At 37.1% G+C, this 27,320-nt stretch overlaps 1 protein-coding gene across 1 annotated transcript in view; it reads right to left on the bottom strand.

The window, feature by feature from the left end:
- The window catches only part of GSAP (gamma-secretase activating protein), an 84,601-nt gene extending 64,622 nt beyond the window's left edge, over nt 1-19,979 (bottom strand). Inside the window, exons 1-6 of the mRNA XM_012721081.1 lie at nt 19,846-19,979; nt 11,385-11,461; nt 10,424-10,480; nt 5,536-5,605; nt 5,279-5,332; nt 436-524 (exon numbers count right to left, since the gene is read on the bottom strand). Of these exons, the coding sequence (XP_012576535.1) occupies nt 436-524; nt 5,279-5,332; nt 5,536-5,605; nt 10,424-10,480; nt 11,385-11,461; nt 19,846-19,954 (456 nt within the window). The 5' untranslated portion in view covers nt 19,955-19,979. The remainder of the gene's footprint in view (nt 1-435; nt 525-5,278; nt 5,333-5,535; nt 5,606-10,423; nt 10,481-11,384; nt 11,462-19,845) is intronic.
- Between the last annotated feature and the right edge of the window lie 7,341 nt (nt 19,980-27,320).

The raw sequence follows: 27,320 nt of genomic DNA, 5'->3' as shown, positions 1-27,320 counted from the left end.
AAGTCGGAAAATTTGCAAATTTGGAAAGTTGAAGTGATAAGGACTGACTATATAGTGCACCTGCTTTTTCATTAACTCATAGCACTGCCAAGTTCATAGAAGTCATTTCGTCTAAATCTGACAATCACAAGAATAACTTAAATAAACCATTAAAATTTTTATCTTCAAAGTGTTTTAATATTCAATATTTTATCATGTGTAAATATTACATTACCATTGGACAAACCGTGATATCATAGAGACAGAGAAGCTAGTTTGAGTTTCGATTTCCATGTTTGCCAAAGAATCACTGATAATTCTAGTCATACCTATCTCCTTGATTTCTTTGAGGGTTAAATGTAATAATGTGGGTGAAAGCACTTCGTAAATAGAATTGCCTCTAGATTTCAAGCATTTTTATTGATAAGGTAAGCGATAAAGGACATGTTCATTTACCTGTACCCAAATATAGCCATCCACTGCTTTTAGAACCTTCACATTGTTAATAGGGTGGATTTCAGCCAGCAGAGTTAGGCACCTCCATCCTACAAAGTAAAAGAGATTTTTAGTAATGGCAACTGGAATACCCCATGTTATCTTCCCTATCGAGGTCTGAACTTTGAAAATATGAATGTGTTGTCTAACGTATTAGCTCATCCACAAAGAGAAGTAACTTTAAAATTTACTTTCAAATTTCTTAAAATCCAAAATAAATACAGAAAACATCACAGAGGGGAGTCAAGATGCATAGGGCCAGGAACAAGTTCCTGTCCATCCCTCCGCCATTTTTAGCAGAATTCCCAGGCCTCCTAAGCTTTAAATCGAGACCAACACAAATCAATTCAGTGTCACTCCAACTGCAGCACAATAGCAAACATTGTTTTTCTATAAAAAAATAAAGATATCCGTGATGATTATGATTAACAGAGCCTATTAACAGGAGAGGGACTGGCTTTCCTTAGAGGTGGTAGGGGAGTGGCCCTGATAAAAACCCACTTATTTCCTCAATGTCACATTAGAGCAAATATTATAAAAGACCACCACTAGGAGGAAGTCCCTGGACATGGGCTAAATAGAGTTACACCAGAAATCCAAATTTAGGTCAAAGATTAAACCTCAAAAAAAAAAGGAGGAGCTGCTTTATATTTGAGTTCTCACAAAGACATTAAAAGTATCAGGTGTTTCCTCAGTGACTTTATGTTGAATAATGTACAATTTAGGGATGACATGGCAACCCAAAATTGAATCAATATCAGTTTTCACTATTTAAGAAAGTAACCTGTCTCCCTAGTGGCCTAGGGGTAAGTCTTGGAGCCATCCAGCCTGAGTCCAATCCCCTGCCAGGGAATTGACCCACACGTGACCCAGCAGACCTCTCCTGTCTTGCTCCCCACTCCTCTCAGCAGTGTATTCCAGTAAACCCACCTGCTCTGCTCCCCACTGTCTCTGGTGAATCCTCTCACTCCCCCCTCCTCCTGCCTTTCCCCCAGGTCTTATATGAAAGTAAATTAAGTTAAAAAGTAACCTGATATCACAATTTGGGGATCTGACCTCACAGTCACAAGCATTAGACATCTCTATAATCACGCCTTTCTAGAGTATTGGAAAAACATGAAAATGAGTGAGTTGTTATATAGGAACACATACATATATGTGCAGAACAACTGAAAATCAAATGTTATTTGGTCAATGGGAACTTATGTCTTAGGATAAAACCCTCTGTGACAAGATCACACACCAATTCAAAAAACTGTTCTTTCAATAACTAGGACAGAAGTAAAGGTGAGGAACTTTGAAAATTGCCTAATCACTTAAAAATGAAGGTAAGACTAAAGACATTGGTGACAAAGATATCTGTGAAGGAAAGTAAAGTAGAAACGTTTTATAAAATGAGAGAACATCATTTTCCTTAGTACTCTAAAGTATTTCAAGTATGTATAATGAAGTGTATGTTTACATTTAACTAGTTTAGCTATTGCCCTAAAAGCTTATATATTTCAATTATTCACTTCCCTTTAAAATGGGGTCTCTTCAAGGAAGGAACTATCTTCAAAGAAGGAACTATCATCTTCCTTCTTTGGACAGTCCAGACATTTAATTAAATGTTTACTAAAATAATTGGTGTAATTACTTACTCTAGAATCTTTTCTCACTAATATACCATGTGTTTCACATTGAAACAAGAGGCATTCTGGATTAGGATTACAGAAACATACATCCTAATTTAAACTCTATTACTAATCTACTATATACTTTTTTGTAAATCACCAAGCTTTTTTAGGCCTTGTTATTAATAACATAAAATAAAAAATTACAGAAACAGGTTATTTCTATAACGCTTTCAGCCATAAAACTTTGATTCCATGAAGTGATTAAGGCTATATTCTAAGTAAAATATTAATTCTACCATGACCACAGACAAGAAGACAAGAGAAGCACTGTTAACAGAAACTGCATTGTAAAGCATGAAAAGTAAGGTACCCTATCTTGTTCATATGAAAACTAACAGTTTATCTCATTTGTAATGGAAAAATCTGAATGCAATAGAATATTAAAACAACACCTTGAGGCAAACTACATTTTATAACAAATCAAAATGACAAAGGTCCTTTGTAGACAGATAAATATTTCCAAAATATGTGTTTAAAGGATAAAACACTATAATAAATTCTGTTTTCTGGTTATATCATTTCCGAAACTTTAACTAAACAAATGAAATTCTTCCATGATGAACAAGACCTTCCAAATTTGTATCTCTAAGCCAAATCCCTCGCCTGAACTTCTGACTGACATCCAAATTCCTATCTCACATCATCCACTGGATGGGGTATCTCAAAGTTAACATGCCCAAACCTAAGTTTTCTTTCCTTCCCATCCCGTTGACACAGACACATGCAGATGTCTGCTCTACGGTCTGCACATAACCTTAGACGGAGCCACCCTTACAGAGAGCCACCCTGCTCACCTCTTTTTCTCACACTCCTGTCCAATCTGGCAGCCAATCTTGATGAGTCAGATATCTGTTTAAAAACCTCTCTAATAGGGTTTCCTATGATCATCCTCCAAATAAACTAATTTAACTCAAAGGCTTGCCTCAGGCTCTACTTATGGAAAACCAAACAAAGAGCAAGAGTTACTTCAGGGGGCAGGATCACTTTAGACAGGAGGGGCTGGCTGTCTTTGGGAAGTGGATAGAGCCAAAGAATATGGAAGAATATGCCAGTGCATATCTAGAGAGCATTATCAAATTAAAGATCACCATGGGTCTTGACCTTTATGGAGTGTGCTTCATTAATTCTCCACACTAGGGACCAAAAGGAGGTGTGTATTTTTCCTTCAACTCCTTTCCCCTATTGTTCATGAGTTAACCTGTTGGGCATCCTTTCCAATCATACTTCCAGAGAGTACATGTGAGGTAGTAGAGAGATTTCCCAAGGGTTTTGGGGGAAAATGTAAGTTGACAGAGCAGTTGAGGGACAACACTGTCAGATTACCCTGGGCCGTGCTAGTTCTCACCACTATGACTGGCATAAAAGGGGAGCTGAGAAGACACAATATATGTGATACCCAATACAATAACTACCAGTATTCATTCTAATGTTTTCAAAATGGGATGATAGCCTCACTGTAGGTGCATCAAACTTCCAAGACTTCAAGTTTCACAATATGATTCAAACAAAATGTATAATAACATTAGTCTGAAAGTACATTTTATAATAAATTATCACTGTTTTCTTGACAGACCTAGATGGTAAACATAGTGCATTTACTACTGGGTCTACCAGCATAATTGAGAATTTCAAAGGCTAACATGAACAAGGTACAAGAACTGGGAGATTCAGCAAGTGAATCCAAGGTTCTTTTTTTAAAAAAAAAGATTTATTTTTACTTATTTATGCATAGAAGAACTGGGGTGTAAGCCAGAGGTGGGAGGTAAGTGGGTTTACTATAGACAAACTGGGGAGCAGAATAGGCAGATTTGCTGAAATAAACTGATGAATGGAGCAGCAAGTGAGACAGGAAAGGTCTGCTGTGCCTCGTGGGTTAGCTTCCTGGCTGGGGATAGAACTCATGTTACAGCGGCTGCCACTACGTTCACAGTGCTGAGACTTAACCCCTTACAGTCAAAGTTCCTATAGAAACTTAGCTTTCCAAGAGGAACACAAGCAAACTAGGCCTTTTTCTTCTGGGATAAAAGGATCTATTAGCTCAGGAGACCAGGGTCACATACTGGTTTTCTCCTATCTAGAAGTCAGTTCAGCCATGTGCTAAATGCTATCTCACTTAATCTAGCTCAGAAGTGAGTACTACACCAAATACAGAGAAGCAGAGGACGTTAAGAAGAGGAAATGGCACAGAAGGAGGAAGGGGTCTGCTGGGTTCTCCATGCTAACATGGTAGGAAAGCAGGTAAAGATAAGTAAAACAAATAGTGTAGTTTCAAGGCAAGCCTTCTTGCCACCAACATTTCCATAAATTCTGCTAAGGTCCCTGATAAGGTTCCATCCATACACTGGTTTTCCTGGCACTCAGCTGGCTCTGCAGGAGCACAGGACTGCCTTCGAAGCCTCGTGTGGAAAGTATATACAAGGGGTTTTCCCATTACATGCAACCAAAGGAGAATACATCAGAGGGGGAAGTGCTAACAAAAAAAGGCATTTCAGTGCCAAATAAATAAAACAGATGAAAAGCACTGCTGGATTTGGAAAAAACGGTAGTGCAGGGGCTGGATGAGGCCACAGGTGGTTATCACTGCCTGAAAAGAATTTTTCAAAAACATTTGAGCCAACACTGAAAAAAAAATTTACACACAAGTCTATACTTCTGACCCCACTGGGCTTAAGGCATTCAATATTTGTTGAGTTCTCCACAGAAGAATGGGGCTGGGGAGACAATCACATAGTAATAAACTATGAAGTGGGCTTTACAAATGAATAGAATAGATTTTTTTTTGTATTCATGGGCTATAATTCACAATGCATTAGGTATTGGTCAATATTTAACCAAATAGTACTTTAAAAATAGTATTTTTGAAGAATAGCAATCTTTTTCCAAACTTTTACACCAGCTCTGATCACAGAAGGGTTCTTATGTGTTCTCCAAGTGCTAATACCTTTACTGCTATTCACTATCACAGTGTTTTCTGTGCCTTCCTATCTATTTGAAAAAAACAATTTATAAAAGAAGCTCTTTTTCACACTTGACATCACCACTGCCTTTTCCTTCTGTGATAATGCTATGTCAGGGATGCTGAATAAATCTTCACCTATCAACAGACACCTAAATAATAGTTTCATTACCTGGTTGAAGTTCATTCCATCTTCCTTCTTTAGTAGACTGAACTAAACTTGCAGCTAATGAAAAAAAGAACATAATAATTCATTAGCAAATGATCCATTCAGTACTTGTTCAGGTTTACCATTTTTATCTCTTAAAAGCATCCTTTCTCAGAAAACCACTGTTACAGAATAGTTAAATATTGCATATATGCAATACTCTGAGACTTTTGAAAACAGGTAGTTTACTTGACAGGTAACAATAAAAAGGTTCCACTTACCAAGCAAAGTTCTCTCACTGTTGACAGAACAACTAACAACTTGCCAGTCTTTCTCAAATGTATAGAGATGCTATTAAAACAAAAATATGTTTTTAATTCAGAGTTCCATATTAAAAAAACAATGTCATTAATATCAATTCATAACATTTATAAAATGAAGAACAGTTTACTAAAAGGATTATCAATGATTTTATCTTACTAAGAAGTTTCAGGTTATTTTAAGAAAAGATTTTAATATTATAGATAATGTTTGACACTGAAACTTAACCATGATGCAGCAGAGTGGCTCAGAGCACAGAGTCAAACTAGAACCAAGTTCAAACTCTGATTTTCCCACTTTCTAGCTATAAAATTTTAATCAAATTAATCAACCTCTCTATTTCTCCAGTAAAATAGGAATCATAACTATCTCATGAAATTGTTAGAAGAATCAAGTGAGATAAAACAGAGAACTTATTCTGATGCCAGCCACATATAATATACACTCAAAAGTTATCTAGTGATTATTGAGGCAAGTAAAAGTTTAATCCAATTACATAACTGTGATCTCATTAGCTTTGTCCTAGAGACTGCCACAAATACATCTCTAGTATACTGTACTCTCATACTCAGAGGGTTGGCCAAATAATCTTCCTTTAATCCTTATTTTTTATTTTTTCTGATGCTGTTTGAATTTTTTAAATGTTACAAGATTCCATTTCCTTGAATAGTAAAGAAAATGAAAATCATGCAGAAGGAGGATGTGATACGAAAACTGAAGAACTAGAGGTAAACACAGCTATATTAGGCAATATCTCTTGAAGGTATACTCAGAGGATTAAGGAAAGATAGAGTTTTAGACATCAGGAGAGGACGAACTAAGAGAAACAGTAACAGAGCATTAATAAAATAATTAGTACCAACAAATTTAAAATTTGACTGAAAATACACTAGAATGCTAAAGAGTTGATGAAAAATTTGGGGGAGTCAGGAACCAATTGATTAGTGAAAGTGAACTTTGAATTAATAAAAGGCTCAGATTCATGTGAAAAATTCTGGTTCCCTTTGACTCTTGCTTTAATTAAATAATTTATAAGTAAGAAGAATCATGGAAGCAAATATTTAATTCTTAGTGATTTATTCTTTTAATTATAAAATAACATATAAGCACAATCTCAATGTTTAAAACACTACTAAATAAAAAGTCAAGGTTCTCCACTATGCTTATCCAATCCCAACTCTATTCCAAAAAGAGACATGTATGTAATTTTCTCTGTAGCTTTGTAGATGAGTTTTAAATAATATTTATGTGCATACACTGACTAATTTCCTTGTAGGCTTTTTAAATATAAATGGAAGGCATTGGTCCAACAACTTACTTTTATCATGTAACAATATGTTTTGGACAGTCTTCTGTACCAGTATATTACTGGTAGACTTCTTAATAGTTTAATGATTATAAGGATATCCAAAAAACTTACTGGTGGTATTTTACATGATCCAATGAACTTCTTTTACATACATCTTTGTAAACTGTACAAGTATCCTTTGAAAATCAAAGCCTTTAAATGGAATTTCTAATTTAAAAAGTATGCAAGCTCAGGGACCTCCCTGGTGGCACAGCAGATTAAAGCACAGCACTAAGAAGCTAAAGCCACTTCAGCATGAGCTCGATCCCTGCCTTGGGAAGGTGATTCACATGGCACAGCAGAACTCTCCTCGCCCGCCTGCTGTTCCCCTCAGCAGTGTGCTTCGTTGATCTGCCTGTTCTGCTCCTCACTCTGTCTCAGGTGAAGCCTCTCACCGCCCCTGCACCTCTGGCCTCTACCCCAGCTCTGTATGCATAAATAAATAAATCTTTTTTAAAAAAAGTATGCAAGTTCAAAATTCTTCAATTGAAAGCATCGAAATATCTGCCCCCAAATAGCTGCTGTTAAAAGCAATTGGTGGCTCATGAAGTTGAGTAGTGTAGGGCATATGGCTTCAGCACTAGCTGAAGTCGAAAACAGCCACCTGTTAGCTTTCTGGGTTCAATCCAGTCTCAATCTCCACACAGTACGGACCTAAGTTCTATTCCCTAAGCCAGAGTAATTCCAACCTCACATTAGCAAACACATTGTAGGTGTCCATGCCCAAAATCCCCAACAAACTCCATTTTCTTTTCTTTTTTTTCAACAGCACAAGGCAAGTTTATTCAGGAAAGGAGAGAAAAGAGAGATGTCTGCATAGACACAGACTGAAAGATAAGAAGTGCCAACAAACTCCATTTTCAATTGTATTCAACCAGTTTAGGTCATAGTCATTCTTTTATGCACTAATGAGAAGGTCTACAAGAAGGGAAGTGAAAGGAAGAGGAAAACAGGCAGGGGAGAGGCAAGAAGGAAGGGTTGTGGGAATTTGCTTAGTTTTGTATAACTAATACTTTGCTTCTCTTTTGGTTATTACTATGTCTGGAATGTAAGGATGAAGGAAAAAGATATTTTCATATGAAGGAAAATTATAAGAATTTGTCACCAGTGTACCTACCCTATATCATGATATATGCTATATTTTATAAAAAGTTAAACAATTATTGAAAAATAAGGGAAATTAATTTTTTTAAGATTTATTTATTTATGCATACAGAACTGAGGTACTGTCCAGAGGTGCAGGGGTGGTGAAAGGACTCACCCAGGACAGAGTGGGGAGCAGAACAGGCAGATCAATGAAGCACACTGCTGAGGGGAGCAGTGGGCGGGCCAGGAAAGGTTTACTACGCCATGTGGAACACCTTCCCAAGGCAAGGATTGAGTTCATGCTGAAGTGGCTTTAGCTTCTTAGTGCTGTATTTTAACCCGCTGTGCCACCAGGGAGGGCCCAAAATATTTAAGACAATTTTAAATGGGGGAAAGGTAAAGGGAATTACAGGAGGTAAGCCATCTACAGTTCACTTAAACTGGTAAAAATTCAATCAGTTCTTTGATGTGATGAAATAATTGTGTGTCTTCATTATAGGAATTTATACATGCAACAAAATGGCACAGCATTAACTGTACACATTCTACCAATTTCAATTTTTTATTTTTAATATTATATATAGTGTATATAACATAGCCATTGGGAAAACTGGGCAAAGGGGAGACAGAACACTACTATACAAGTTTTACAACTTTGCAAAAGAAAAGGTAAAGGAAAAAATAATCTTGAGAGGGAGATGGGGAAAGTTGCTAACCAAGTACCATTATCCCATTCCAAAGCTCTGTTTCTAGGAGATAACACCATCTTTCTCTTGGTAGCACCTTTTAGACCTAGCATATAAATTCATTCTCTTAATAAATCCATCAGAGAGTCAGCAAAAGATATGTGGAGTGTAAGGATTAAATGTGAATATCTGAGGGAGATTATCTGTGAATATCTGAGGGAGATTATCTGTGAATATCTGAGGGAGAACTATGGGTAAGAGAGGGTGTGTTTGGCAACTATGGTTTTCAAAAACTATGGGTTATGAAAGATGATCTAAATTTCCTATTAATCTATTCTTTTAGTCAATTTATTTTCTAGATTAATAACCATATTTTGAAATCCAAAAAAATCTTTGTAACTTGAAGAAATTTGAAAAACTGCCACTTAGAAGGAAACCGATCACCACCAATCCATTGAAAAACTCTCACTGAAGCCCTCCCACACACAGGCAGTGAGCTGAATGAGCTGGGGATGAACCACTGTGGTTTAAAACACTCCTTACTCTCAAGCACTCACAGTACTAGGGGAAATGAGTATGTCCACAACAGACAGAAGACAGAGAGACTAGTCTATGCTGCCCCCTCTCAATCCATCATCTTAGGATATGCATGGAAGTTAAGCTAAATATACATATCCTTTTTCCTTTCAGCAATAAATCTGGAGGAGAGCAGAAAAAGCCTAAGGAAACTAGGAAGGGAAACTGTGGGCAAATTCTTGATCAACTTTCTCCATTCAACAAAGAGGATGTAGATAATAATATTAATAGTAATACCAATAATATGCCTGTGACAAGATAATGTAAAATAAGGCAAGGAGAATACTGTACTAACAACTTGAGATTTTACTTTCTCTAGACTTTGTGTTGTGACAATGTTTTCTTATTCAACACTGTGTTTCCATATCTGAGAAAAGAAACACTCAATCCCTATTGAGTCACTGATGGAAATCAGGCAAAAAAACTGGAATAGGAAAGAAGAGAAAACTAAACAAGCAACATAAGGGAAGTCTGAAGAGTAAAGTGGCTAGTGAGAAATACAGACTATATAAAGGAGATTTAATTTCAAGAACGTCTAATATTCAATTCTAAACTGTTTTCACATGGGCATAGAATATATAACTCTCCCATATTTGCCCCAAGAATCAGACAAAAACCTTTGACATCAAACAATGCCTTAGGTGAATAGTCTGTGATGGGATGATTAAGGGGCTTGGACCTTATCCATGGATCTTTGAAAAGATAAGAAAAGATTAAATAGAAGCAGAACTCCAAGCCAGAGTCATTAAGATATCCTAAACTTCTGGGAGCTCACAAATCTTAGGGAGGGCACTGGATTTCCAACAGAAAATGGGATAACTGGTTTGAGTCAGTTTTGCTTAAATCTCAAAAGATTAAGAGACTTTAGCCAGAGTTTGGTTCAGGAGTCTTTGCACCTTTTTTTTTTCTTTTTAAGATAATGCTGTTCCTCCCTGGTGGTGCAGTCGGTTAAATAAAGCACAGTAGTAAGAAGTTAAAGATTAATGCTGTCAAGAGGTGATTAACAAGAGAAGAGGAGGAAAGCAAAGAAATATATACTAAATTTTTAGAACATTAAATGGTAATTCATATATAGAAAAAGGAGGCCAAAAAAGGGAAAACTCTAAAAGCAGCACAGTAACTAATGAGTAAGCTATTTATGGTAACTACTACCTCATTTTGTCTGGTTTGATGATCATATAATCCGAAGAAGACATTTCCCTTACTGTCCTAAAAATAAATAAATAAATAAATAAATAAATAAATAAATAAATAAATAAATAAATGTTACTATTTAGGAAGCTGGGATGTTTTAAAATGAACCTTCAATAATGCAATCAATGTTAGCAATAAGTACTCTAAGAAGGTAGCTTGCTGTGCTACCTTTCAAAAAGCCCAGTTAGTTCTCCAGGTTCACAGAGGACAATGGGCCTAGAAAGTAGAGCACAGTGAGTCTGGGAGACCCCATCTAGCAAGGACTACACACTGTGAAGAGACAAGTATTTCCTTACTTTTATTTATTTCTTTATGAGAATATGTATGATGGCTATTAGGAGTTGTTAGTACAATCCATGATATGCTTATAAGTAAAAATTTTTAATTAAAATAGTCCTTAAATGTACCATACTGATACATTTTTAAGGAGCAAAAACACAATGATATAAGTGTGCAAAGAAAACTGGTCACTAAAAAAAATCTTACACATTTTCCAGTTATAGTAAAGTTACTAGCAGGATAATTTTCTTTTTTTAGAACATTTACCATTAAAGCTTCATTATTAAATAATAATGCTTTGAAAGTCTGAGCATATCTAAGGCCAGCCAGGTAATGTAATCATTTAATATTCTCTGAAAGATGAACATTTAATATATTAATTCAGTTTTAATATTTTATATTTACTTGGCATTTTTCTACCAGAAAGTAGAATTGTTCATTTATTCAAAATGAATTTTAAAGTGTCAGATATTACATACAGTTTATTTTAAAAACAGAAAACAGTTTATAAGACTTATTCTTTATTCACTATCTGTCAATAAGTCTAGCATAGAATCTGAACAAAGAGAATATAAGTGGTTAAAATAGTAAATTACACTAAGTATATTTTACCACAGTAAAAAAGAGGAGATAAACATACCTTGTAGGTATAAATAATATTTCCATTTCTTTCAACATTTACTATACGTAAGCTCTCATAATTTTCTTCTAAAATACCTAAAAATAGTAATAAAAATAAATTAATACATTCCAGATGTTCAAAAACATAGCTGTCAAATTTAATATTCATGAAGTCAAGTACAAAAGTATACTGATGGTATCATCAAACATGTAAAAATAGACAAAGTTAGTCTACTGTATTAGAATTCAGAATGATAGTGTCAGTTAGGGAAGAATAAAAGATAGTGACCAGGTAGTATCTCAAGAGAGCCCTCTGAGGAGCTGGCACTGCTGCATGTTAGATGTACAAATAAACTCACCTTGCAATAACTCACCATGCTGGATACTCTTGACCTGTACAACTGTGTGTGTATATTTTATATTCAATTAATTTTAAGTATCTATTAGTTTTTACTTTATTTGGAAGTATTTCCAAGTTATATGAAGTTAGAATTGTTACAGCTTCCTGGTAGACTGACCTATCGAGAACTAACCGGAGCTGCCAAGTATTAGAGTATTCAATTAAAACAAATAAAAAACCAAGTTAACGGGCCCTCCCTGGTGGCACAGCAGATTGAAGCACAGCACTAAGAAGCTAAAGCCACTTCAGCATGAGTTCCATCCCTGCCTACCCCGGAGGTGATTCACATGGTGCGGCAGACCTCTCCTGACCTGCCTGCTGCTCCCCTCAGCAGTGTACTTCAACGATCTGCCTGTTCCGCTCCCCACTTTGTCTCTTGTGAATCCTCTCACCACCCCTGCACCTGTGGCCTGTAGTCCAGTTCTGTATGCACAAATAAATAAATCTTAAAAAAAAAATAAAAGCAAGTTAACACTAAATAAATAAGATCAAGATGGTGTCAGAGAAGATTCCATGCTTTACTTTCAAGAGAATAATCTGTTAAGTCAACAAGTCCAGCAAAGGATCTATTGTGAGTTGAGGCAAAATTGGAAAACTCCTATACACTGGAGTTCAGCACAGGACACTGAGGAAATCCATGCCTCGTTAAACAAGTGGTAAATCCAGAGAAATGTAACAAAGGTCATATATGACCAACCTAAGGCTAATATCATACTAAATGGGAAAAATTAAAAGTTGTCCTTTAAGATCTGTACAAGAAAAGGATGTTTTTACCTACTATTCCTCAAGATAATATTGGAGGTCCTAGCTAGAGCAATCAGACAAGATGATGCTATAAAAAGGGAACCAAACTGAAAAAGAAGAAGTAAAATCATCACTACTTGCAGATGATGTAATATACAGAGGAAACTCTAAAGAATCCACTAAAAAAACTACTAGAAACATTAAATCAGTACAGTAAATAGATTACAAAATATACAAAAATCAGTTGCATTCTTATATGCAAAAAAGGAACAAGAAGAGAAAGAAATTAAGGCTATCTTCCTTACTGCATTAAAAATAATTAAATATTTAGGGCTAAATTTAAAGGAGATAAAGGAACTATACAAAGAAAGCTATAAGGCATTGTTAAAAAGAATAGAAGACAAAGAAATGAAAAGATATTCCCTGCTCATGGACAGAAAGAATTGACATTGATAAAAATAACCATCTTACCCAAAGCAATATACAAATCCAAAGCAATCCCTATAAAAGTTTCAACAGCATTATTCAAAGAAGCAGAACATTACTAAAATACATATGGAACCACAAGAGACCCGAAAGCAATCCTAACATAAAAAGGAAGAACAGAGGCATTATACTCCCAGACTTAAAACTATACTATATAACTGTATTAATGAAAATAGTATGGTATTGGTATAATGGAAAAGAGCTAGAAGCTCAGAAATAAATCTACACTTAGACAGAGAGTTAATCTACAACAGCAGAGCCAAGAGCATACACTAAAGAAATAAAAGTCTCTTCAACAAATGGTGCTGGGAAAATATGATAGCCACATGCAAAAGGATGAAACTAGACAACTATCTCATTCCATGTACAAAAATTAAGTCAAAGTGGATTAAAGACTTGAATATAAGACCTGAAACCATGAATCACATAGAAGAAAGCAAAGGCATTCAATGATGTTGGGGACTGAACTTTAACAGCAGGGAAAACAAAAATAAAAATAAACAAACAGAACTACACCAAATTAAAAAATTTCAGCAGAGTGAAGGAGCCTATCAATAAAATATAAAAAGACACCCCCCCCCCCAGATGTCCTCACCCCTCCCCCAGTAGCAGGCTGGAAGGCAGTACTGCCAAGCTGGCTGTAGCCACTTCAGTGAGAGTTAGATCCTGGCGGCCCAGAGGTGATCCACGTGGCACCACAGACCTCTCCTGTCTTGCCCACTGCTTCCCTCAGCAGTGTACCTGGTCATTCTGTCTGTTCTGCTTGTGACTCTGTCTCTGGTGAATTGTCTCACCACACCTGTATCTCTGGCCAATACTCCTGCTCTGTATGCATAAATAAGTAAAATCTTAAAAAAAAAAAAGTGTAAAGACCCGATTAAATGGGAAAAAATATCTTTACATCATACATCTGACAAGGAGTTAATATTTAAGGTATATAAAGAACTATCAAAACTCAACAACAAGAAAAAACAATAAAAAATGGGCAGAAGAGGTAATAGACACTTCTCAAAAGAACATATACAGATTTTGAAAAGGCAAATGAAAAAAAATTCATCATCCCTTGTCTTCAGGAAAACAAATCAAAACCACAATAAAAAAAAAAAAGAAAGAAACACAATGAGATATCATCTCATAACTGTGAGAAGGGCCCATGTCAAAATGACCAGAAACGCTAAGTGCTGGCTAGGATATGGAGAAAAGGAATACTCATATTCTGCTGGTGAGAATGTAACAGCCAACCCCAACAGAAAACAGAATGGACATTTCTCAGAATATTAAAAATAGATCTACCATACAATCCAGCAATTTCATTTCTAGATATTTACCCAAAGAATAAAAAAACACTAATTTAAAGGGCTATATGCACTACTATGTTCACTGCAGCACTATTTATAATATTTTTGGAAGTAAGGTAAGTGCCCAAGGACAGATAAGTAGATACCCAATAGAATACAATTCAGCTATAATTTTTAAAAATGAAATCTTGTCACTTGTGACAATATGGGTGGAGTTTACCTTTTAGTGGGGAATTTAATGTAGGATGCACAGACACTGATTTGGAAAAATACACACCTGAAACCTATGTAATGTTACAAATGAATTTACAGTGCTAGATGAGTAATTCTGGAAAGGAGTAAGAAGACCATTGAAGTTTGATGTTCTTCATGCTCTGAGAGATAGTTATGTGAATGTATTTCAGATAATTAATTGTTCTGCATGAATACCAGATTTTGATAGAGAGCGACTTTACAAAAATAAATTTAACCTATAAGTTGATCAACTATCTTCTAAAATTTTAGGACATTCCTTGCAATTCTATAGTTAAAGTATTTAAACACCAGTAGATACAGCATTGATAATTTCATCATTAATTGGAGAAAATCGAGTAATTCACCAATTTCCTCAAAAGTAAGTTACTTAAACTTGACTTGCTTTTATCTTACATTAAAATATTACTATGTTGATTTATGACATTCCCTACTCCTGACAGGAAGAAGCTGCTCGAATCATCTGAGTGGTGAAGTAAAGGAATAGCGGGACTGTTTATTATACATGGATAAATATATATTTCAATATATGCTGAGCTGTCAGATACAACTATTAAAAAATAATAATCACTTGCTTCTTAGAAGGATAATATGAATCATTTTATTTACTGCCAAAGAGAACCTGGCAATTTATATAGTTCTCACTTCTGTCTTAACTACATTAATTAAAGAATTATAAACCCATTGTATTGAAGACACTATTTACTGAGCTTCAATTAGGTTAAGATACTTGGCCTATATCATACATCAAAAAAATGGCATAGGCTAATCTCAACCTAGAAAAAGGTAAACAGAATGAACCAAGTTTCCTTTATCAGGCTTACAATAAGAAAATGAATAAACACTGAACAATTCTTCTAAGGTAGATTTCATAGACATCTAAGGAAATTTTTAGTTTCTTTTTATCCTGCATATGACTCAAAACTTCTGGAATGCATTGTGTCAATATTTTCCAATGTATTTTTTTCTTTCAAGATTATAAGGATGCTGGGACAGACCCTCTCAAAAGTCCTCTTAAAAGATGTCAGCTAAGATAAGAAGTTACAGGAACTCTTACAAAGATATCCAATTTCCTTGCAAACGCACAGGTATTTTCAAATCACTAAAACATAAAGAAAAATAAAAATCTTCAACAGGTAAAGATTATAAAAAATAATTTGGTTATTCCATTAAACCAGTGGTTCTTGACTCTGGCTATACACTAGAATTATCAAGGGAGCTTTTAAGAGAACATGGATGCCCAAGCTGTCCCCCAAAGTAGTCTGATTTTATTGGGCTGACTTGCAGACCCAGTCTCTGTGTTTATATCTTTTTTTAGTTCCCTAGGTAAGTCTAATGTTCATCCAGGATTGAAAAGCAGCAAATTACATGTTTATGTTTCATGTTAAACAATATGTACTAAATAGCGTAACGATGACCACTTATAATATAAAATTGACTGAGAGAGCTGAAAGAAGTAATAAAAATAATACCTTCATGAGTGTGTTAAGTAAGAAAACTGAGTTTAAATACTTTTGCAGTTAAGTACATAGTTCTCATCTCAAGGGCATTTTAACTAGACAAAGTTGGCAATGCTGGAAATCTCGAAACTAACGTCTCACCACATACCATTAACCCATCAGCCCTTCTTTCCCAGATTAGTTGCTCATGTTTTAGACACACCCTTCTAAAAGAAGTGTTCAATAACCTCTTTGCTTATTCATCCTGACTCTTCTCTGAGTATATCATCACTGGAAAGTCCAAAGAAGGAAGTTTAGCAATTTCAAAGGAGGAAATGTGGTTTAATTTTACAGTTCAGCATAGTTAGCATTCAAGAAAAAAAATATATAGCATTTAATAGACACTTGGAGAGGTCAACTCACTTTAAAAAAGGGGGGGTATTAGGGTCACAGTTCATATAAAATTGAAGGTGGTTTGAAAACATTAATTTGAAGAGATACATATACCCCCATCTTTGTTATAATTTCAACAGCAATCTAACTGCCTATCAACATATGATTAGATAAAGATGAGGTATATGTATACAATGAAATAGTTCTCAGCATTGAACAAAAATGCAATCCTGACATTGACAAAAACATGGGTGAACCTAGAGAGTTGACTAAGCAACTTCACCACTAGGCACATACTTGAGAGAAGCTCATGTGTATGTATACCAGGAGAGATGCACAGATTAGGGAAAGTATTGACTTTAATAACAAATCCTAGAAACCTCCCAAATATTATCCACCAGAAAAACGCAAGTAAAGTTGGGTTCCCTAGGAAGCATCCTGAGGATACAGTGGGATTAAAACCCACAGAAGAAAGGATAAGGAAGTAGCCCAGTAGTCCTCCATCAGGGAAGCTCTAGAACTGAAAAGGATTGTTAAGTTATCTGATGCCTTTGACCAAATGCTTCATTAGATGTGGGTCACACCCAAAGGGCATAAAGTTCAATGAGGTAATGTTTGAAGGGCCTGACAGCTGAAAACTACCTGATCACACTCAGTATCTGGGACAACACCTTCCTTAAAAGGAAGATGCAAAATAGTATCTATATGTCCATTGTACTGCTGTATACTCACACAATAGAATACTATACTGTAACAAAATTTAATGACCTATAATAAATCTCACACTATTGAGAATTTTAAAAAAGCAAAAAGAATTGTGCTTTCATTTACTTAAAGTCCACAAATAAGCAAAGTGAAATGAAATACATATGGGGGAACCTCCCTGGTAGTGCAGGGGTTAAAGGCACAGCTCTAGCAAGCTATCACCAGCCACTACAGCACAAGTTCAAGCCTCAGCCCGCCAGGGAGGTGGCCCACACGATACAGCAGACCTCTCTTGTCTAGTCCTCTGCTCCCCTCAGCAGTGTACTCAGTAGATCTCCCTGCTCTGCTCCCCACTCTGTCTCTTGTAAATCCTCTCAAACTCCAAAACTCTAGACTACACCCCAGTATGCATAAATAAATCAATCATAAAAATATATAGATAGGTTTAAAACTATAAGATCAAAAGAATGCTATAATATAAAAGTTTAAATAGGTGTTATCTGTGGGAGATGATGCTTAGAGAAAGAAATATTTAAGATGGGCAGAGGGTACTGGTTTTGTTATTGTTGCTATTCATAGTTTGCATATGTTAAAGTGCCATTTTGTATAACTGTTTTAATTTTTTTTTAATTTTCCTTTTGCAGGTGGAAAGAGACTATTTTCCCAAAGTTCAAAGTAGAACCAAGAGCAGAAGCTGTAACTAAATTATATTTGACTAAATGCCATCCTACAAACATTGAGTTTCTATGATTGACTTAGCTAGCTTCCTAGCTACTTTGCCAGGAATATGTTATACTTCATGAGCATTACTTAGCACCACTAAAAATTCTTCAATTGTTTTTGTGGATATAAAGATATTAAGGCTTCAATTTTAGATAGCAAGAGAGGAGATATTACAATAATATAATTATTCATAATTTACATTTGAAAAGCTGAGACTTGGAAAGAAAAATAATTGTGCAAAAGTAGAAAAATAGCTATGCTAGAAATAAAATAGAATGCCAGATTTCCCTGTTGGTGACTCAGATTATAGCAAAGAGGAATTAGCTTGCATTTTCTTGAGCTACCACCCACAGGTGGTTACCAGAAGTAGCAGTTTCTCTTCATATAAGAAGGCTAATGCCTTACCAAAGTGCTCTGTATGAGCAAGGTACAACAAATATTATAAAAAGCTGATATTTCTAATAAATTTACCTTCTGAAGATCCAAGGATAACTCTTGTTTAGTAGTGTGTCAACACACAAGTTTATATTTCTTCACAGATGAGTGAAAAATACAGGAAGTGAAGCTCACACACAGCTTTTCAATCACAACACACATCACTGTAACTTAAGACTGTGGCATTTCACACTTCATCTAACTTCTCATTTGCAGGTACCTGCCATTTAGCTATATTAAGGTGGACATTCAGAGAAGGAATACTTTGTGATAGGCAGCAGGCTTGGAGCTACCTACTGGGTTTTAGAAGTTAAATCTTCAAAAAACATTTCAGGAGATATTTTCATTAAAAAAAAAAAAAGAAGTGAAACTTCTCTATAAAGATACTAACAGCAAACTTGAGAGTTGAGCTACACAAACATGACTTCTTGTCTGGAACTAACAATCAACAAACCAGTAGAGGGACTCCCTAGAAACAATTTTGCTACAGCCTCCTTATGTGGAAACATAAGGAGGGGTTAAAGAACTTTCACCAGAGTTAGGGGGGAAAGACATGTAGAAATAGGTGATCTGACAGCTCTCATCAAAGCCCTCCAACTGTTCAAGAAAGCTACAGAGAAAGACAAGAGCAGCCAGCACATGGAGTGGACAGCCCCTGTGCTCGAGGTAGGGTCCAGGGTATCATTGCTTGGAAACTGAATCTAAATCCTGAAGATGCACCATTACGTACAGTAAGCTTTTCTTAAAAGAAAAAAAAAACAAGTAAAAACTGGGAAATCACAAGTTCCCCTTCTTCAAAGATTTGATTGATAAAGGTTTTTGATAAAGGCTTGAAGATTCAAATGTCACTTTTCACTCCATCATCAAAACCAAAATACATAATTTTCGTGACAGATGGAAACCAAAACCTCACTGAGCATCATTTTGTCTCAAATCCCCGTTGCCAGCTGGCACAGGTGTTCTATTAAGGGGTGAGAAAAGTTTGGCTTGGTGCTTCTTTGGAAAAAGGCCTGCTGTCAGCTCACTGTTCCCAGCCTGAAAACTTTAGACAGATGCAGAAATACATCTCACAAATGTGGGAATAAACTGCTACTATTAAGTATGTTTATGGTTTCCTTGGTGGCCGCGATTTAGCTTTTCTTTCTCCTAAGGCAGGAACTGCCCTAGTCTCTGCCGGGCTCCTGCCAGGGCCATGAATGCCCAACGCAAGCTGAAAAGCCCACGAAGCACAGAGAACAAGGCTCCCCCACTCTGCTCAGTTTAGAGCAGCTGCCCCTCCACTTCCTGCCCAGATGGGAGATGCTGACGTACCGCTGGTGGTCCCCAGCCTTTCTGTTAGAGCTAGAAGCAGCAGTGAAAACCGGCCGCGACCCTGCCAGGGGGCTGCCCCACCAGCCTTCACCCAGGGAGGGGGGCAAAGCCCAGTCCCTAAAAAGGGAAGGAAGAGCACCCGGTAGACACAGACTGGCAGGGACCCCAGACTGCCCCACGTCCACCACCCCGCCCCGCCTGGGGTGACCCCAGGTATGAATGGCCCAAGACACCCCCGCCTGGCACACCCTTCCCCCAGCACACGCACACGCAGCGCGCGCGCGCCTCCCGCACCTGCGCAGCCACCTCCAGGCCCCTGAGCTGCTGACGCCGCTCGCTGTGCCCGCAGCCAGGGCAGCACGTCCTTCCCGAGATCGAAGTCGACGTCGAGACAGAGAGCCATCGCCCGGACGCGGCCACTGGGCGGCTCTGAGGCCCCGCGCCGCCGGCATTCCCGGCCCCCGGCGCCACCTCGCCCTTCTCCCCAGCGCCCGCCCCCTCCTTCCTCCCCCGCCTCCCGGCTCCGGCCGCTTTCGGTTCCGCTGCGTCTTGGTGGGAGAAGCCCCGAGAGAGCGCTGCCTCCCCACGCCCCCCGTGGGGCACCGGAACGGCGACTGAGGGAAGGAGGACAGAGCTATTGGGAGAACTTGTATTTTTAAGGGCCTTGGAAGAACTGTAGTTAGATCAATGATTTCCAGACTTCACACATTAAATATGGGGCTACGCTCCCCCTGTCCCCGGTGATTCCTCTGTGCAACAAAGTGTGGCAATCACTTGGTTAGAGAGAAGTATCAGTTTCTAGCTGAATCACTTGATTAAGGTTCTTTAGTCGCAGGGTCAGAATGGGGGGTAGGAGGGTGGCGTCTTGGGCCTACCAGACCCTCCTGGGACGGGTGCAGTGTGGTGCAGTGTGGTTATTAGCAGTATTTAGGTGGTAAATAAAACAGAGCTTGTGAAGATGATTCTGTTTAAAAAAAAAAAAATGCCAGAGACACTGGAAGGGATTTTAATCAGTTAAGTGCCTCTGCCTATTTAAGTCAGGGTTCCTTACATGGGTTTCCACCTAGCTGAATTGTTGTAGATTCGTTCTGTAACTAGCTTTTAGTTACAGAAGGAGACCACATGGCGAGCCAGACCTCTCCTGACCCGCCCGCTGCTTCCCTCAGCAGTGTACTTCGTCGATCTGCCTGTTCTGCTCCCCACTCTGTCTCTGGTGAAGCCTCTCACCGCCCCTGAGCCTCTGGCCTGTACCCCAGTTCTGTATGAATAAATAAATAAATCTTTAAAAAAAAAATTTGTGAAGGCTTCATAGCAGGGTTAATAGAGAGGCTGTCTCTCTTAAAGACACTTCTTTGAAGTTCAGCATTAAGAATTGTATGTATTTGACTAGAATTTAGTCCTATGGGCAAAGATGCCTGTAACAGAAGCAAGGAAATAGTATTTTAGGCAATGAGACTGTGTCCAGATAAAAATAAGAGTAGTATACTAGAGAAAACAGAGAGAATGAGTAGCAAAGAAACAATTATAGGTCTGTCGTAGCACGAAATCAAATTCTAGACTTTGGCCTGTAAGAAAACCTCTGCTGTGGAGGTTTCAAGGAAAGATTTCTCTATTCCAAAAAAATAAGACATGGGGAAACTAGGTTTCTTTTAGTCTATGTGCCTGGAACTTTGCCATTCTTGCTCCAACTCTGAAGATGGAGTTAGGAAGAGCCCAGAGAATATAATGAAAAAGAACCCTGACATGTCATTGTTGGCCCAGTCCTACCTCTGGCCTTTCTGATATCAGAGGTAACAAACTTCCTTATTGTTTAAGCTAAAATGAATCAGACTTTTCTTTTTTGTTGCAACCAAGAACAATTTCAAGGAAATATCACTTAAAAATACTGGTAGCCTCACCCAAGAATGCTATAGTTATTAAAAAAAAAATTTTGTTTGAGCACTTATTAAGACACTTTGTTCTATATTTTTGTATTCTTAAGGAGGTAAGCTTGGACCCCGGGAACCCCAGATATGCCAAAAATAGTTCCAGAACCCTGACACCCTGAGAACCTCTGGATAAGATCAGACTTCAAACACAGACGACCAGCAGACTTTTCAGTTATGTGAGTCAATAAATTTCCTTTATATGTATGCCAGTTTGGATTGGGTTTTCAGGACTTATCTATAAGCACCCTAAATCAGGGACTCTTAAACTTTAATGAACATACAAATGACTTGAGGGTCTTTTTAAACTAGATTCTGATTCAGCAGGTTGGGATCGAGTTACATTTTAACAAGCTCCCAGGTGATGTTGCTACTGCTAGTCCATACATAACAGTTTGAATAGCAAAGTCGTGAGACTTAATGCAAGAATCTTTTCATCTGTGTATTGCTACCTTTCTGTTTTACCACAGAGAAGGCCGAGTGGGGATAGACTTGGATGGGCTGGCTATGGAGACAATCCAAAAGGTCTAGGTTCAGAAAGAAATGTAATGGTGATGAATACTGATTCTATCAGTTACAAGCAAGCCATGCCCTGTAAATTCTAGAAAGACCACAGAGATTCAGAAACTGAGGCATGGGATTTTAGGAAAAAAGAGGATCTTAGCCAGGACTTCTGAAAAGCAGAGCCTGGGCAAAAATTAAAGTGCTGAAATTTTATAGTAGAGATGCAAACACAAGGCAAGAAAAGAGCTGAAATGAGGCAATGAACTGAATCTGCACTTAGTGCACTTACAGCTTGAAGAACAGTATACTAGCTACTATATGATTTAAATAAGGGTTGTTCCTTCCTCTGCTAATTTGTGACTATGTTATTAAGTTTCAAGTCTGTGTTGTTAGGTACAGAACAGAGAGCTCACTGCATGATGTAGGAGGCAATGGGGTGTAGAGTCCTCTAAAATACAGCTGTTCTGTGTATCACATCACAACTGGGTGATCCTACTAGCTGAACATCCTAAATTTAAGAAACCTTTCCTGTAGGGTATATGAGTTAAAAATTGGGCTTTTTGGGCCCTCCTGCCATTAGCATCCATGACTGGCACCTGGGTCTTGCACATCTCTAAGTGGGGATACCTGTGGCAAGGGGCGAGGGGTGAGTAGGGCTGCTCACTCTGAGGCTGGACGAGAACAAAGGGAGAACAGATGAGAGCAGTCAGCAGGGAAATACTGAGAGAAAGCTGGCCTGTCCCCTGATGCAGCATTAAAGGCCTGTAATCAGCTCTTCATCTGCGAAGACCGGTAATGAACTTACCCAGCCTGGAATGGTTGCAAAGCATTTACCTATGTTCAAACTTTTCAATGGTTTACTTAATGTCACTCAGTAATAGTACTGGAGAACTATACAACAGGAGGTAGAAAAGATGTGGTTTCCTAGAGAATTTTAAAAATATACAAGATGTTCAAGGTAGATGATCCATATGTTCCTCAATCACCAATTCCAAGTTCTGCTATAAGGATGTCTTTGATGCTATGTCTTAATATTTTAAAGTTCTGTTCTAAAAATAAAAAGGAAGAACATTGACCTCCTATACTTGATCTGAGAAAAGAATCTTATTTAGATATATTTTAAAATAAACAGAAGACACATTCCAATTTCTTACCTGTTTTAAAGGGAATTCCAGATTGTCTCAATTGTTATTGCTATAGCTAATAGTTATTGCTAGGAAATATAACCATATAATTTTTTAAATAAACCTTACATATATGTTAATTTTTTTAATTGAAAACTTACCTTTAATTCTTAATTTTTTTTACTTTACTCTGATTTCAGTAATAAGATTTTCCCCAAGTTTTAAGAAACCATCTTCCTACTGATTTGTGACAACTTTTTTTCCTTAGTAGTTGAAGAGATGACCTATGCCTGAGCAACATCATATATCATTTTTGTTTTCTTAGAGCAGCTGACATTGTTTAGTAATGATTGATAAAACAACTGATTATATCTGCTTGCTTATCATTTACAATATTAGTGTGAGAGCACTCTCCCTTCAATTCATTGAAAAGACTGACATAGATTTTTAAGGAAATGTTCTAAAGAGTAGCTCTCTGATTTGGAGGGAGATAAGGGATTATGGTTTACAAGTAGACTAGACAAGTCTGACTCAACTCTAAAGGAGCCATGCCGGATTAACTCAAGACACTAAGGAAGAATTAGGGTAAAATAGAAAGTGTTAAACATTTATGACAGCAAGAATGTTCACCAAGTTCTTTTTAAGGTCTAGCTGATGAGTTTTTAACTGTGTGGAATTACTGGATCTCAAATAGGCAGAACAAAGGAATGTAGAAAACAGAAAAGGATCATCCATGAAATAGTTAATCATGTATTAATTGGGCTGCCATATATAATGCATAGATTTTAGTAGTGCTTGTAATGACCAGAGTGTGGAAAATGTTGTTTATTCTACCTCAGTTAGAAAACACTCCATTTCTAAGTGGCTTCTTATATTTTCTTCTTGTTTAGACTATCATTTTAACACATTCAGTCTGCTTGTAATTTTTTTTTTCACAAAAGTATTGCCATTCTCTCCCTTCTCCTCCTTCTTTATTTTATTTTTTAAATATTTATTTATTATTTGTGCATAGAACTGAGGCCAGAAGTACAAGGGGTGAAGAGGCAGATCTCCCGGAAACAGACTGCTAAGGGAAGCAGCAAAGCAGGATGGGTCTGCTGTGCCAAGTGTGTGTGTGGGGGGGGAATAGATCTCAGGCAGCAGAGATGGGCCTTCATGGTGGCAGTGCTGAGACTTAACCCCTTGCCCACTGAGAGGCCCCCCCCTTCTTCCATTTCTTTGATCCTTATTCCTCTCCCGTTCCCTTTGTTCTCTATTACCTTTTGTTCCTAAATAATACCATCAGAAGGAAAGAAAGGTAAGCATCTTCATAGGAAGGGTGGAGGGCAGGGTGCTAACCAAAACTTGGATCTCAGAGCCCAACAAGGAAGAAGCAAATGTTCTCAGAGAAAAGGGTGTCACCCAGCCTGAGGTGTCAGAGTCTAATGAGGACATCCGTGGGCAGGAAGGTGGGGGCTGATTGTACCACGTGGAGTATCAGATTTCAAGTGCAGAGGGAGGGCTTATGCACAGGCTGGGAATGACAGCTCAATGGGAGATGGACTATTTGCATGGGATTAGCCATTTAAGTAGATATAGTAAGATTAATGGCAGAATGTTTCTCCCTGATAGGCAGGGAATCATAAGAATGAAGACAAAAACTAAACTAAACCTTGTAAAGTTGGATTAGAGATATTGGTGTAAGCTAGGATGTTCACTTGATATATGATGATGATGATGATGAATGATGTTGATGATGGTGATAGAGGGGTGACAGGATGAAAGAAATGTAGATACAATGTAAATATGTGTATGTGTGGGGCACATATTTCCTAGCTGTGTCAGTGAAAGCCTGGAAGTGGCTATATCCCCATATCAATTAACATACCTGGTGCAAGGAAAAAACAAAGGTGCCCTGGGACACCTTACAGCAACATAAGGCATGGAGATGCTCCAAAAATGAAGTGGACAGATGTGGAAGACACAGGAGCCAGTGTGAAGAGGCTCCCATTGGACAGATCTGGTAAAATCTGAACATCAAAATGAGCAATGAGAGTAAAGATTTATGAACTGGTAAAGATTAACCTGAAGTGGTTAGAAGAACTCTTTCTATGGAATATGGAGAAATTTTTCATAGAGAAAAAGCAGAAGCCAGGAAGCAATGAAATTATTGTTTGCCTATAGCTTAAGAAATGGTTGTGATTGGTTGTGCTTCGGGTTCCTAACCTTAAGGTATTAGATTGCATTTTTCTTCTCTACTACAACGTCCTAAAGAAACTTGGTATTATTAACCTGTACTTTATAAAGTGAATTCTCTAAATCCCCTAAAACTGAAGTAAGCCATACAGAGTCAAATAAAAGAAAAGCATGATTCCTTAGAAGGGATCTTCCATTAGCTGGTCTTGGTTAAAAAAAAAGAAGAAAAGAAAATTACTACAATTAAACTTTTACCAAAATTAAACTTTCTCAGAGCAATCATATTTTTCATAATAATACTGATAACAAAGGAATAAATATCTGTTGCAGAAACATTTTCATTTGAAAATGCATTCTTTTTATGAAATTCTTTGTGAATTCCATGAGCAGCACTTAGCCGTTTAAAAAGAAACATATAACAGAACTTGTAAGTGTAACAGATTTTTAATGTCCAATTGCCATGTGTTCTATATGTAGATTTTTTTTTCTTTCAGATTTCTAAACACAGTAGAAGCCACCAGAGAATATCTGAAGCAATTCATTAAAATCTTGGCAGCAAGCTGCCTTTATTGAAGCTGAACACTCTCCCAGCAATTCCCTCCACAGAAGACCTATTGTCATGGCCTCTGCAGAGTCAATTCCTGAAGGAACTATGTCAGCCAATCTAGGGTCTGAACAAACAAAAACTACGTAAATAAATGACCATGTCAAAATCCGTAGGTTAGTGTGCTCTTCTGAAAGCTGCAAGGAAAATAACTCCTATCAAAATGAAATATTTTGCTGTAATTCAGGGGACTTTGGTGTCCTTCTGCAAGTGTCAGTGTTGGGGGAACAGAAATAGCAGGCTGTCCTTCAACTGTTAAATCAGAAAAACACATCTTTTCTTGGACAGTATTTTACACTGAAAAATATGTTATAGGTGATCTAAAATGAAGGACTTTTCTTCTTGCCAAGAACACTGCATTTTCTGCATTTTTCACCTGTTTGCAGCTTTGAATTTTTTCAGCTGTTCGCTCCATTCGGCTTTGGAAGTCAGGGCTGGGAATTTCCTGATTCCACTGCTCCATGGTCGCCTTTCCCTCCCTCTGGCTTCCTCCCTATCGCCCTATCTCTTTGGTGTCTTTGTTCTCCATGCAAAATAGTCCCCTGCAAGCATTGATCAAAGTTCTATGAATACACACTGACTCATTAGCCACTTACAGATCTTCTGAGTTAAGTAGATTCTTTTTAAATTTCAGTGGTGGTTTATTTTTTATTTTTCTTATCATGAATCACACCATACAAAGGGAATGTGATTTAACCTGAAGGATTAAAAAAAAAAACACAACTATATCTTAGAGAATTTTTTTGAAAAGGATTTCACTATACCAAAAAAAAGTAAACCTCTGAACCTTTCTTTTAAGAATACTAATAGTACACTACTGCAGAGAAATAGAAACTAACCTAGCACAATTAAAAGAGGATCCATGAAATTAATCACCAAAATGATTGCTCATCAGATCTCTTAAAATGCCTGTTATTTTTAGAAAATAATTTGTGGAAGCACTGTTTTATAAATTTTTTTTTATTGAAAGTTACACCAATGTCCCCTCACAGTCACTTGATTTTTTTTGAAATACTTAATTTAAATGCTCCTCTTCTCAAAATTCCAAATCCTTACAAATTTTGAACCTACCCTTTCCTTTGCAAAATTTTTCTTAAAAAGTTGAAAAGCACAAAAAGACAACCTGTATTTCTGGCCTTTTATTCAAGCCTGTCTCTGGATCTGCTGTAAAAGAAACTAAGGAGATGGCACATAGGTGATTGGGTGATAGGAAGCCCATGGGGATTAAAACTGAGATGAAAAAATGCACAAAATGATGTTTTAAAAAAAAAAGGAAGAACACTTATCATGGGAAGCTTTTTAAATATAAATTTACATAATAAAAAATATTTCGTGCCATAGCACACAAAAATTATTTAAAGGAAGCTAATGCACAATGTATGTTTTAGTAGGTCAACAATTCTATTTGTATCAGACTTTAACTAAGTAACAAAGTGT

Source organism: Condylura cristata, unplaced genomic scaffold, assembly GCF_000260355.1.
Source record: "Condylura cristata isolate star-nosed mole 26May11 unplaced genomic scaffold, ConCri1.0 scaffold00005, whole genome shotgun sequence".
NCBI lineage: Eukaryota > Metazoa > Chordata > Mammalia > Eulipotyphla > Talpidae > Condylura > Condylura cristata.
This window is presented reverse-complemented; position numbering and strand designations above follow the sequence as displayed.